At 38.8% G+C, this 13,688-nt stretch overlaps 2 protein-coding genes across 2 annotated transcripts in view; one reads left to right on the top strand and one right to left on the bottom strand.

Moving 5' to 3' along the window:
- The first annotated feature begins 204 nt into the window (after positions 1 to 204).
- The window catches only part of LOC123775258 (uncharacterized), a 36,860-nt gene continuing 23,376 nt past the window's right edge, over positions 205 to 13,688 (top strand). Inside the window, exons 1-4 of the mRNA XM_045770240.2 lie at positions 205 to 433; positions 3,590 to 3,678; positions 7,616 to 7,707; positions 8,533 to 11,249. Of these exons, the coding sequence (XP_045626196.1) occupies positions 3,600 to 3,678; positions 7,616 to 7,707; positions 8,533 to 11,249 (2,888 nt within the window). The 5' untranslated portion in view covers positions 205 to 433; positions 3,590 to 3,599. The remainder of the gene's footprint in view (positions 434 to 3,589; positions 3,679 to 7,615; positions 7,708 to 8,532; positions 11,250 to 13,688) is intronic.
- Positions 1,245 to 2,051, bottom strand: LOC138355998 (DNA-binding protein HEXBP-like). The gene is made up of 2 exons (XM_069311544.1): positions 2,015 to 2,051; positions 1,245 to 1,894 (listed from the first exon to the last, which is right to left on the bottom strand). The coding sequence occupies exons 1-2, from the start codon at positions 2,049 to 2,051 to the stop codon at positions 1,245 to 1,247; spliced, it is 687 nt and encodes a 228-aa protein (XP_069167645.1).

The following is a 13,688-nucleotide window of genomic DNA, read 5'->3' as shown; positions in this document are numbered from 1 at the left end:
AGGACTGAGAGTTTAGTGGTTGGAGGGAGTGTGTCATGCAACACTGAGTTTAAGGGAGTTAGTGGTTGGAGGGAGTGTGTCATGCGAGGACAGAGAATTTAAGAGAGTTAGTGGTTGGAGGGAGTGTGTCATGCGAGGACAGAGAATTTAAGAGAGTTAGTGGTTGGAGGGACGACAGAAAACTGTGAGAAGTGAACGTGTGTGCGTCGCGTCCAGCAGCAGTGTTGTGGAGACGGGCGGCCAGGGTGGCAAGGCTCAGGTATATCTCTCCCTTGTCGCCCACCAGCTGCTCCTCGGAGCACATTGTTGGTTATTCTCTCAAGAGTTGTGTCCCAGGAAACACTTGGTGATATACTCTTGGTGTCCTGGTCCTGTGATACGCGGCAATTAAGGAAAACGTTCAAGATTTGGGACTCCAGTTCGGTCAAATTAGGTAAGTCAGTGTTCTTATGCATAGAGTTCATTCAAAGCAAATGACAAGTGTTAATATCCTTCGCAATACTATACTTGCACATTTAAGAGGGGGATTGGCCTTTGTTTAATTTGTATTTCAGCTTAATTATGTTTTCCTTTCGTCTTAAAGCCATAACTTGTTTAGGTAATTGAATTTTGGGGTTCAGTTCCTGAGCTCATTATGTGTCTGTAACCCTTTCCACCTCCACCCCCACCCACGATGTACGCTGCCTGCTGATGTACAACTGTCTTCTGATGTACACTGTCTACTAATGTACACTGTCTGCTAATGTACACTGCCTGCTGATGTACACTGTCTTCCGATGTACACATGTACACTGTCTTCCGATGTACACATGTACACTGTCTTCCGATGTACACATGTACACTGTCTTCCGATGTACACATGTACACTGACTTCTGGTGTACACTGCCTGCTGATGTACATTGTCTTCTGATGTACACTGTCTTTTGATGTACACTGCCTTTTGATGTACACTGCCTTCTGATGTGCACTGTCATCTGATGTACACTCATCTGATGTACACTGCCTGCTGATGTACACTGTCTAATGATGTACACTGTCTAATGATGTACACTGTAATGATGTACACTGTCTAATGATGTACACTGTATAATGATGTACACTGTCTAATGTATGTACACTGTCTAATGATGTACACTGTCTAATGATGTACTCTTTCTAATGATGTACACTGTTTAATGATGTACACTGCCTGCTAATGTGCACTGTTTAATGATGTACACTGCCTGCTAATGTGCACTGCCTGCTAATGTGCACTGCCTGCTGATGTGCACTGCCTGCTGATGTACACTGCCTGCTGATGTGCACTGCCTGCTGATGTGCACACTGCCTGCTGATGTGCACACTGCCTGCTGATGTGCACACTGCCTGCTGATGTGCACACTGCCTGCTGATGTGCACTGCCTGCTGATGTGCACACTGCCTGCTGATGTACACTGCCTGCTAATGTGCACTGCCTGCTGATGTACACTGCCTGCTGATGTACACTGCCTGCTGATGTGCACTGCCTGCTGATGTACACTGCCTGCTGATGTGCACACTGCCTGCTGATGTGCACTGCCTGCTGATGTGCACTGCCTGCTGATGTACACTGCCTGCTGATGTGCACACTGCCTGCTGATGTGCACACTGCCTGCTGATGTGCACACTGCCTGCTGATGTACACTGCCTGCTGATGTGCACTGCCTGCTGATGTACACTGCCTGCTAATGTGCACTGCCTGCTGATGTACACTGCCTGCTGATGTGCACACTGCCTGCTGATGTGCACACTGCCTGCTGATGTGCACTGCCTGCTGATGTGCACTGCCTGCTGATGTGCACACTGCCTGCTGATGTGCACTGCCTTCTGATGTGCACTGCCTGCTGATGTACACTGCCTGCTGATGTACACTGCCTAAAGAACATGAGACAAGCATAAACTAAAGCTGGGGTAACAACAGCTCAACTATTTAGTGGATTCTACAAGGACCATTGACTCACAAGTTGAATATGCTCTCAGAGAGTGGCTGCTTACCATGTGTAGGCCCACAGTTATATAACAACATTGCCATTAAGAAGCTCACATAACCCAGAACACTTCAAATATGTTTTTCTGGCTGAATCGGTGCATGCTCCCAAACATAAGGGTTACAGGATGAAAATGCGATTTTCATGGTCCCGGTAGTACAGTCGGGTTCATTCTTGACGCACAATTGAGAATTCCCGGGCAGGACAGAAATTGTTGGGCACATTTCTTTTCACCTAATGTTGCCTGCTCACCTAGCAGTAAAATAATTTGTTGTGTCGGGGGACAGGAAGCCAGAGTGTATTTATACATGTTTGGCTTTTATCCAACGTCTTTCCCCCCCCCCCCCCCTCCCCTGCCCCCCAGGATGAAATCCCGGGAGGGGGGAAGGGAGGATGTGGGGTTGCATCCTGACACCACTCAGGATGCAACCCCACAACAAGCTGCCTAACTCCCGAGTACCTACTCACTGCTAGGTAAACAGAGGCATTAGGTGAAAGGAAATGTGCCCAACCATTTCTTTCCCATCCGGAATTCTCGATTGTGCGTTGAGAACGAACTCAACTGTACTACCGGGACCCTGTAAGTAGGTACTCAAGAGTTTGTCAGCTTGTGGTGTTGCATCCTGGGCTGGGTCAGTAATGTGACCTTGGGGTGGGGGTGGGGGGTCCTCATTACACCTAATGTGTATGAATATACTCTGGCTTCCTGTCCCCCAACACAATGAATTATTATTATAAATTATTATAATCTTTGACTATTTAGAACTAATGGATAATTACTGGTTGGTTAGTAAGCTATTATGGTGGCCTTAATATCCCTCCAGACATTGCACTGGGTGCTTGGGTAGGTTTTTTGTGGATGTGTTGCTGGGTAAACCAGGTATGTGTGAAAATAGTATGGTTAGTGCTCAAGTATTTGGCTTGGCTATATGCACCATATAGCCAAACCACAATTAGGTGGTGTGCTTGTTATACTTCAGTACTTTCAGATCCTATTAGGCCAGTAACAGACCAAGAATCATGGGGATGGTGAGAGATGTGAATTCAAGAGATGTCCAGCATCTCCAACCATGTTGGATAATGAGTTTCCTTCTATATGTCCCAATGACAGCATTCAATACCTACATGTTCTATATCATATATCATGGAAAACAGAAAGCATTAAAATAATTATTTTTTATATGCGATATAATTTGCTATTTCCTAGGTAATTTGGAAGGAGCTCAATTTTTTGCTCTTGGAGATCAACAATACAGCCTTTTCCATGCCAGTCTCCAGATACATATTACACCTAGTATTATCCTTCCTAGGAAATTTACTACTTTCCTCTATGAGATTAAAGAAGTCATTATATTATACACTACTCAATTCATTGAATGGTGCATATAGCCAAGCCACAATTAGGTGGTGTGCTTGCGATACTTCAGTACTTTCAGATACTTTATTCATGACAAGAAGTACATATTTTTCAGTTGAAGGCTTGGGATTACATTTTATTTTCCTGGTGGTGAGTGAAGCAATGTGATTTGTGTGTAGATTGTTTAGCATATGGAAGTTCACAGGTGATAATTTCCATTGACAGGTTCTAGGGCATGGCTGGTCGATCCAATTATAATCCGGAACGACAATTACGGCAGTCTGCTAACGATGTTGCTGACATGCTGAGGCAGTGTGAGTCATATTTATTTGCTTAGCCTAATCTTGAAGTTAGCAATTCTGTAAATATTTAAAAAAACTCGCTTACTAACAATTTTCACACAATTTTTCCAGCTTTTCAGCATAAATTAGTGTCCATGACATGGATACCTTAGTTGTGATTTTCACAAGATTTAAACTTTTGACACGTACTTATTAAAGGTCCCTACTGTTATTTGGTTATGCAACTCAGTGGTGGCTGATTTTAGAATCATTTTGATTAGTGATGGGATTATACTAAAATTTATAATGATACTGATGATGATTCTGATACGTGTATCACTTTTATTCTTTCATAAAATATACTGTAATTGGATATTTATTTTTCTTAAAGTTTTTGTATTTTAGTTTGGAAAATTTAATTAGTTACATTACGAGCATGGTAAATGTATTAATAATGTAATATATTGGTTTAAGAATAAAAAACATTTGGTAAATTCAGCATAATCATATGGAAGACATTAGAAAAGCTAAAACATTCCATTATACTGTACAGGCAGATGTACATGCTTTAATAAGTACTATAGTGTACTATAAAATAAAATAAAATAAAATAAAATAAAAAATTTAATCTTATTTCCAATAAAGTTAATATTGCAACACTAGTTCAGTTAAAGCATAGGTTTTCACTCAATCTCTTGTGGTTGTCTTGAGATGATTTTGGGGCTTAGCGTCCCCACGGCCCAGTCCTCGACCAGGCCTCCTTTTTGTTACACATCTCCCGGGAAGCAGCCCGTAGCAGCTGTCTAACTCCCAGGTATGTATTTACTGCTAGATGAACATAGCACCAGTGTGAAAGAAACTGCCCATTTGTTTTCCGTCTCCACCAGGGATTGAACCCAGAACCTCAGGACTACGAATCCGAAGCGCTGTCCATTCAGTTGTCAGACCCCTCAAAGAGTGATACTTTATGTACAAAACAAAGGAAAATAAGAAACGTTGAAAACATTCCATTACCCATCACAGGTGTACATGTTACATACAATTTACAATACAACACAATTTTTAATCCTTTTTTCAAATTAAATTACATTGCAAAAGTAGTTCAATAAAAAATAAATAAATTTTTGGTCTATAGTGAAAAAGCCATCTTTAACCTACATGATGCAAGTACTGTACTGTATAACTGAATAAGAAAAAATTATTAATTTTTGAAACCCGACAAGTGTTATGTCAAAACAGTTTCTTGCCTGCATTCCATTTCTTTTTCATGAGCGTAATACTGAACTTGACTGTTAATGATTATTATTTAAACAATTTTAATTATTATCTGAAACACAAAATTAATTTTGTTATTTAATGTTAAAGAATCATATTAAGAATCGGAAATCATTACACACAGAAATCACACTTAACGTGATGCATCAAATGAACCTCGTCACGGCCCTTGTGGATTTGTCCAATATTGATTCTGATTACAGAAAAATGCTTGATATTTCTGATTCTCAATATTGATTTTGATTAATCATCCCATCACTAGGTTTAATAAATCAAATGATATATTACAAACTAATAAACATTGCACCCAAATTTCAATACATGTTACCAGTGGAGGGTTTTCAATTTTCCCACATATAATTCATGCTTAAATTTTACATCTGCCAGTTTTACATATTATTTTGGACCGTAATTCATTGAACCTTGCTGTTAACGAAAAATAATGCTACATTATACACTAAAAATAATTTTTATTCCTCTTAATGTTCAAGTGTACAGCTAATTTCAAATGCTCCTTCAATTTCAGCCTTTTCCTGTGGCATTTATTCCTATGTGAAATTTTCTCTGTTTACCCACTACCATAATGTATTGTAATTTCCAATCCAATTCATTCACTAATTTATTACTGTGATTAAAAAGTTTTTTGAAGATTAACAACAATTGTATCAAATTAAGACTTCATTCAATGTCTTTCAAGACTGAATAGGAAATATATTGAAACTTATTTAAAATATTGGTATTAAATGTTACTGATGTTTCATTTCTCTTTGCTAATTAACAAGAATATTCCACAGATGGTCATATTAAGTTTGGCTGAAACTGGTCAGTAGCTGGATAGGTTGCAATGCGGCTACAGTCTTGTTATTGTCTAAGGGGACCTCAGCAAGCCATGGGCTTAATGTGTTCAGCAGGATATACCCTAAAACAGGGGTTCTTATATTAACATGGGAGCTAAGGACAGTATATGATGGGAGTGCGAGACTTGATCTCTGAGCGTTTAAAAACAAATTATTAGATTTGAACTTATTATTTATTTTCAGTACAGTATATACAAGAGAGAACAATGGGTTATGAAAGTTAGCATGTTGGTGATTGATACATTCTTGCAAAGCCACTAACACACAAAGTTCAGAGGTATGCCACTAGGCTAGTCCCAGAACTAAGAGGCACGGGTTACAAGGAAAGGCTGTGTGAAAGGCACTTCACATCCCTGGAAGACAGGAGAGCTCGGGAAGACATAATCACTACCTACAAAATTCTCAGAGGATTTGATAGTAGATAAAGATAAACTGTTTAACATGGGTGGTTCATGAATAAGGGGACATAGGTGGAAATTGAGTACCCAAATGATCCACAGGGATGTTAGAAAGAGCTTTTTCAGTGTCAGTAGTTAACAGATGGAATGCATTAGGCAGTGATGTGGTGGAGGCTGACTCCATACACAGTTTCAAATGTAGCTATGATAAACCCCAGTAAGCTCAGGAATTTATATGCCAGTTGGTTGACAGTTGAGATGCAGGACCAAAGAGCCAGAGCCCAAACCCCACAAGCACAACTAGGCGAGTACATTATTTTGAACTAACATCTTTTGTCAGTACAGAGTGAGGTAGCAAGGCCACTAACTAATGAGTGATCAGATCATCAATATGAACGTCTTCCCACTTCCCCATATTGCCAGTTAATATTTACATGAATTTCCATGAAGGCCGCTAACCCTCTAGTGGCCTTGGTGAAAACAGGAAGCCGGTGGCTTGTCAAAGGGCCCCCCATTTGTCCTGATGATTTTTTCAAGCTGGGTTTTAAAGCTCGGCAGAATTTTGGCAATTATGGCTTCGGCGGGTTAACGTGGCGGGTAGGATATGATGACATGGTCGGTGTTAGATTGCTCCCTCTGTCAAGCAAATATCTTCAGTCTCCTCAATGATTTTAATATATATATTAATGTGTCAGTGCAAAGGAGGGATTCAAACCAAGGAAGGGGGCGGGGAAAGGATGTGGCATTTATGAGGAAATTACAAATATTAAGTCAGTGTTAAAAGCAGAAACATGGTAAACTTTCCAATCTTTAATGATATCCTCAGTGGAGATGGTAAAACATTGCCTGCTGAAATACTTCAAGAAGTCAAGAACCATATGAGAGTCCTAAGTACAAATTTTAAGGGTTAGATATTAATGATCTTGGCATGGAATTTGTTTAGATCAACCCTTTCTCATTTTGATGTGTTTACAGTGAGTGAGAAATTATTTGGCAAAGGATGATGATTTCATTCATTTCCAAGAAGACCCAAGAAAGAAAGCTGATTTTGAAAAAGATAGGCTGGATGGATATTGAGCCATTTAAGTGCGAGCAGATCACAGATCACAGCTTACCTGAGCTTTTACTAGCTTGGCAATGAGGGCAGTGTATGTTTTGGTTCACTTTACAACTTTATCTCTGTGAAATATGATTTTCCATATTATTGAACTTTATATCCAAGTGGAGAAATAGACAATGTCAGATGACATGCGAATAATATTGTTAGTAACTGCCATGATTTCATGTTTTGATTACACAACTACAACAGCAAAATCTCACTACAGTAGTTGTAGTTAGCTTGTGAATTTGTGATATTCCATTTATCCATATGAAAAGCGATGCAAATATATTGAGTATTTTTAATGCTATGCCCTGAGTTGTGTTTCTTTCCCCTAACAGTACAGAATGCTACTTTAGAGAATAGTCCAAACAGGCGTGGAAATTTTCGAGGAAGGAGCCGAGGAACTCCCAGAGGAGGCAGGAATCCCATTGTGAGTCTAACACTGGGAATTCTTTTATTACCATATCATTGTTACTTGACCTTTAAAAACATGTTCAGGCTGTACATCATTATATGAGTATATTTCTGTTTTCTACCTGTAGAATTCAACCCATCCTGTTTAGATAGTACTTTTTATAAGTACATGGACCATTGTACATATATTTATGTAATGGACAATTAGAAAGTGTAGTAGAATTTTTGCAATATTCACCTTACAGAGTCCAGAAAAAAGAAGCTAAAAACTAAACGCAAATACTATTTCTAGGCCTAGTATAGCACATATATGTACTATATTAGGCTTCAGATAGTGTGTATTGGGTCTAGGATGGTTATGTTAGGTTTGGTTTTATTAGCAACATAAATATAAAACCTTGTCCAATTTGTCTAAATTCAATAGCACCAAATTTACTTTCTATTTGTCCGTCATGTCAATATATGTACGATGGTCCACATTGTTACTATAAGTACTTAATAAACAGGATGATGGGCTGCTAAAATTCATGAGCATGCTCAAAAACTATGGTCCAATTTACCTGATGGCCACCATCTCTCTTGTGGCCTTGATGGGGACAGGAAGCTGGTAACTTGTCTAAAAGTCCCCCCTCCCCCTTTCCCTAGCTGTCTGTGCAGATTACTTACAACAGATCTTAAGGTTGACATAATGGATACAAGAAAGTATTAATAACTTTATTTCACATGTAAAATATCACCTTAATATCATGTATGATTAGCTAGGTGATTAATTAAATCACTATTTTAATTGAAGATTGTGTTAAAATATAAAGGTGTTCTAAATGTGCATTTTTTTTTTCAGCAAAAAAGTCAGAACGTCCAAGGATATGACTACAGCGGTTGGGATCAGAGAAGGGGAGGGTACAATAGAGGCTCCTGGCATCCTCCAGAAAAGTCATGGCATCCTCCAGAAGGGTCATGGCATCCTCCAGAAGGGCCATGGCATCCTCCAGAAGGGCCATTGCATCCTTCAGAAGGGTCATGGCATCCTCCAGAAGGGCCATGGCATCCTCCAGAAGGGTTAAGGCATCCTCCAGAAGGGTCACGGTATCCTCCAGAAGGGTCATGGCGTCTTCCAGAAGGATCACTGCATCCTGCAAAAGGGTCTTGGCGAAATCAGGGTGGATATGGAAGCCCTCCTCCCAAAGAACCATATAGAAGACCCATCCAACTCACTCCTCGAGTCCTGGTGGAATGTTTGGCAAAATTCAGCACCTTCTCTGCTAGTCTCTTGCAGCTCATGGAAGAAAAAAGTTTTCAGCCATCTAATGTGCGAGAAATTGCGTTAACCTCAACCAAAATATTTTATTTGAATAATGAAGTTTTGGAGCTGAAGCCTCAAATCAAGATATGCACAGCACACTCAGGTACACAAGGATGCCTGAGGCGTTCATCCTGTGGTGATCTACATATTTGTCCTAATTATGTTCTAACAAAATGTCATGAAAATAATTGTGTGCTGGGTCACAAATGGATGACAGATCACAACATGTCTGTTTTAAAAATATTCTTTCTGGATCGTCTTCCTGTCCCAACTCTGCGCAGTTTAATTCAGTCAATGTCAAAGCCAGTTGATGCTGGAAAACTAGATGTTTGCAGCAGCTATAATGAAGGAGGCTGTGACCAGTCTGATTGTGGAGCCCTCCACATGTGTCTAAGTTTTGTTCTGGGACTGACAAAATGTTCCCGCCGTGATTGTCGACTAAATCATAAATTGTTGAGTCCTGACTGCTACCAGTTGCTGAAGACTCATGGTCTTCCTACCAATGAGTCCCCTCGCGACATTGTTATGGCTGTGCTGTCTGCCAACCCTACTCTAGCAAAAAAAGAGGAGTCTTCTGGTGGGCAGGAGAGGAATTCATCTCGACAAACAATTAAAAAACACACATCAGTTAAGATTACTGAGGAAGTTTCCACAAAGACTAACAAACGCACTGAAAAAAATAAGAATAATCCCAGAAAGAAAGCATCCAGAAATCTGACACACAAAAAAGAAAGACAAGCCAGCAGTAAGAGTGATTCTTCATCAGAAAGTGAATCTGAGAGTGATAGTAAGAGTGACAGTTCATCATCAGATGAGGATAAAAATTCAGATAAATCAGTCAGTAATAGCAGAACACTAAAATCAAATACTGACACTTCAAAGGACAAAATATCTGGCCAAGACAAACCATCTGATCATGCTGAAACCCTTCCTGTAAAACAGGAAATCCGTCGAACGTTATGGTCACACTACTTACAGGGTGATGTTCCAATACCAGAAATTTGTTACTACTCTGTAGAAGAAATGTGCAAGTATGAGGGAAGTGGATGCCACCGGCTTCACTCAACACAACACTTCCATTGGCAGGTCAGTGAACAAGGAAATCGATGGCTGAACCTGCGCCCTAGTCAGGTGACTTGCCTCGAACGGGCCTACTGTGATCCTTCACAAGATGGTGTTGACCTTCCTCGACTTGATCCCGCTACCCTCGAAATCTCTGTTGGAGGCCTTCTTATTTTGATGGGACGTGACATTTGGCATGCGAACTTGAAAGCAATGAACTTAACCAATTCATCCAAAACAAAGATCTTGAACATTCGTCGTCTCTGTACAGAGGCAATCTCTAACCAAGTAATAAAACCTGCCACTTTTACTTGGTATTTTTTGGACAAGAACAAGAAATGGGTAAAGTATGGTAATGTTGACACTGTCGGAGAAGCTAATTTAGTTAGTAGTGTGACATCAGATGACATTGAAAAACATTTTAAGCAAAATCCATCAGTGTCTCTCTCCTTTAAGAATTCACAGTTCACGTACATGCTTGATTTCAATGCCATGGCGCAAACCAACCAGAATACTAATGTTAGTCGAGAGGTGCGACGAAGGCCTGAACCTCACCTTCCTGATGAGAAGACAGAGAAGGGGAAGGACCAGAAGACTGATGATTTTCCCTCAAGCTGGGAAGTAATGCAACCAGAGGAGCGTGTGCGTCTGGTAGCTCTGGCTCCCACGTCTTCTGAGTATCTGACTGTGGTAGGCCTTCTGGCAGGGAAAATTCAGAGCTCCAGTGTGATGAAAATTGAAAGAATTCAGAATCCATTCCTATGGCGAGCATTACAGAACAAGATCAAGGAAATGACAACAGTTTATGGAGATGCATCTAAAGTTAACATCTTACAACTCTTTCATGGCACTGGGCAAAATGTTGTGTCCAGCATTTGTGCTGAAAATTTTGACTGGAGACTTCATGGATCTAGCACAGGGCAAATGTATGGGCGAGGCACCTACTTTTCCACGGATGCAGCTTACTCTTACAACTACTGTCGTCCTGATAATACTGGCATGAAATACATGTTTGTAGCACGTACTGCAGTAGGAACATCTACCGTTGGGAATGCATCTATGGTGCGACCTCCCACCAACACAGCCACTAATCTTCCTTTTGATTCCACTGTTAATAATCAACTTAATCCAACAATTATTGTGAAATATGACAAACAGGAGTACTATCCTGAGTACATTTTAACTTTGACTTAAAATGGGGAAAAAGTTAAGATAAACTTTTAGTTATCAAGTTATGTATTGTTGTGGTATTATGAATTACAGAAGTGTTTAGTTATTACTGTATATATAAGAAAATCAGTAGGAGCCATGAGGAGGATGTCATTGAGCATTGTATATATAAATAGTGCTTGTATATATTTGGGATTAATACTGCAGAATTTTATCTTAAATACTGTATTTAGAAACTAGTTGAAGTTAGCATTGTGTGTGTGTGAGAATTGTATGATTAGAATTGCAAAGGAATTTTATGTGTAATGAATCATCTACAGCAAAGTGGGTAGCTTATGACAGATGGATGATGGGGCGCCCTGACTATAAGGGTTCTCCTTGTGACCAGGACACTAGCTCATAGATGCATATGGATTAATTTTGTATTCCTCATTGAAGTCTATAATTACAAACAGCCTTTCAGGTATACCTTAAGTTTAATGTATTAATTAGAACCTTTTTTGGGTAATATTTAATACTGTGAATTTAAGTTAACAATTATATGAAGGTAAAAAATAATTTAAAAAATTCAGCAAATCAAAAAATTTCTAGTGCTTTTATTTATGAGAAGTTCCTTAATCATTAATGGTGAGATAAAGAAATCTGATATATACGAGCAGCCACATAACTAATATTACTGGCTCGAGTCAAACCTGTTCTTGATTTTGCAAATACTGTATGAGTATTTAAGTATTATTTAATTTTTCATGAGTGCATTTTCAATGGAATGGAGGTAAAGAAATTTATATACTGTATATACAGTGGCACCTCGACATACGATTGCCCTTACTTACGATAATTTCGAGTTACGATATAAATTTAATTGAAAAATGCTACTTGACATCTGATGGTGTCGTCGACATCCGATATTTGTTGGTATACGTTCGGGTTGGCCGAGCGCGTGGTTCCTAGTCATGCGGTCCGACCTGCCTCAGTTTACTACAGCTACCCGCTTAGTGACGATCGCACCTATAAGAAATTCCGCTTTTGTGGTGATTTTTTGCATTTTGAACATTAAAGTAATTATTATATAATACGCCATGAGTCCCAGGAAAGTCAGTGGTAAGGCTCAACATATGAGATCCCATGTAAGAATGACCATAGAGCAGAAACAAGTGATCATTCGTAAATATGGAGATGGTGTGCAGGTAGGTGAACTGGCCAGGCAGTACAACAAATCTCAGTCAACGATATCCACCATACTAAGAAAAAGGACATTATGGGTGCTAAAGTGATGCATCATTTCAGACAAATGTTAAAACGAATGGAAAAACAAATCTCTTGACAAATATGTAGTGAGACAAACAAGCACTGAACCACAACCAGGTCCTAGTGGTATTCAGGCAAAACGTAGGAGAGAGTGAGTACCCCAGAGAAAACATCACTGCCTGATGTGATAATGGAAGGGGACTCCCAAACAGTAACAACTCTCCTCCTCCCCCATCACCATCTTCCATACGCCATCAAGAGCCCTCCATAAAGGTAAGATTAACTTTGGTACTGTATTGTAGTTAGAAAAAAACATTGTATTCAGTATAAAATGTATTTTTATGTTAATATTTTGGAGGGTGGGGAACGGATTAATTCAAATCCCTTTATTTCTTATGGGAAAATTCGCTTCGACTTCCGATCTGTCTCTGGGAACGAATTAGCATCGGAAGTTGAGGCCCCATTTTTGTATGTGTGTGTGTGTGTGTGTGTGTGTATATATATATATACTGTATATATATATATATATATATATATATATATATATATATATATATATATATATATATATATATATATATATATATATATATATATATATATATATACACATACACATACACATACATACATACATACATACATACATACATACATATATACACACACACACAGTACTGTGTATAAAATAAGGGTTGCATAATGGAGCATTTGTAAATTCTTTGAATTATACATTCATTACCCAGTTTGTCATGGTTATAGTTATTGAATAATATTGATATTGAATAATATATATTGATATGATATTGATATAATATATTGATATTGAATAATATATATTGAATATTGAATAATAATAAATTATAAACTTATGTATCTTTTTTTATTTAAAAAATTCTGTACTGAAATTTATGAGTCATAAATAAGGTGCTAAAAATAACGTAGATCTTGTAACACCAAATTCAAATTATACAAATTTATTTATAATAAAGATATAGATAAACATTGGTTTGGCAAGGTGGTAGTGCCAAGCAGTGGAATTGTTAATGAGTGGCAAAAAATGTTCAACAGTGGTAATGTAGATGGGTGGCACAAACTGCCAGTGGCATTGTAGGTCTGTGGCACATACTCCATAACTTTATAGTAATAATGTAACAAAATGTTCTTTTGCTATTGCATTAGACATTTGTAGTGCTCTCGTGGCCAGGAGTCCT

This window comes from Procambarus clarkii, chromosome 70 (assembly GCF_040958095.1).
Source record: "Procambarus clarkii isolate CNS0578487 chromosome 70, FALCON_Pclarkii_2.0, whole genome shotgun sequence".
NCBI classification, from domain to species: domain Eukaryota; kingdom Metazoa; phylum Arthropoda; class Malacostraca; order Decapoda; family Cambaridae; genus Procambarus; species Procambarus clarkii.
This window is presented reverse-complemented; position numbering and strand designations above follow the sequence as displayed.

What these genes read in the sequence shown, in the direction of transcription:
- LOC138355998 (XM_069311544.1), bottom strand. Translation starts at nt 2,051, where the DNA reads ATGGCAATGTTGTTATATAACTGTGGGCCTACACATG. An exon ending in TAACTGTGGGCCTACACATG is followed by an intron (nt 1,895 to 2,014) that starts GTAAGCAGCCAC and finishes CATGTTCTTTAG; the next exon opens with GCAGTGTACATCAGCAGGCA.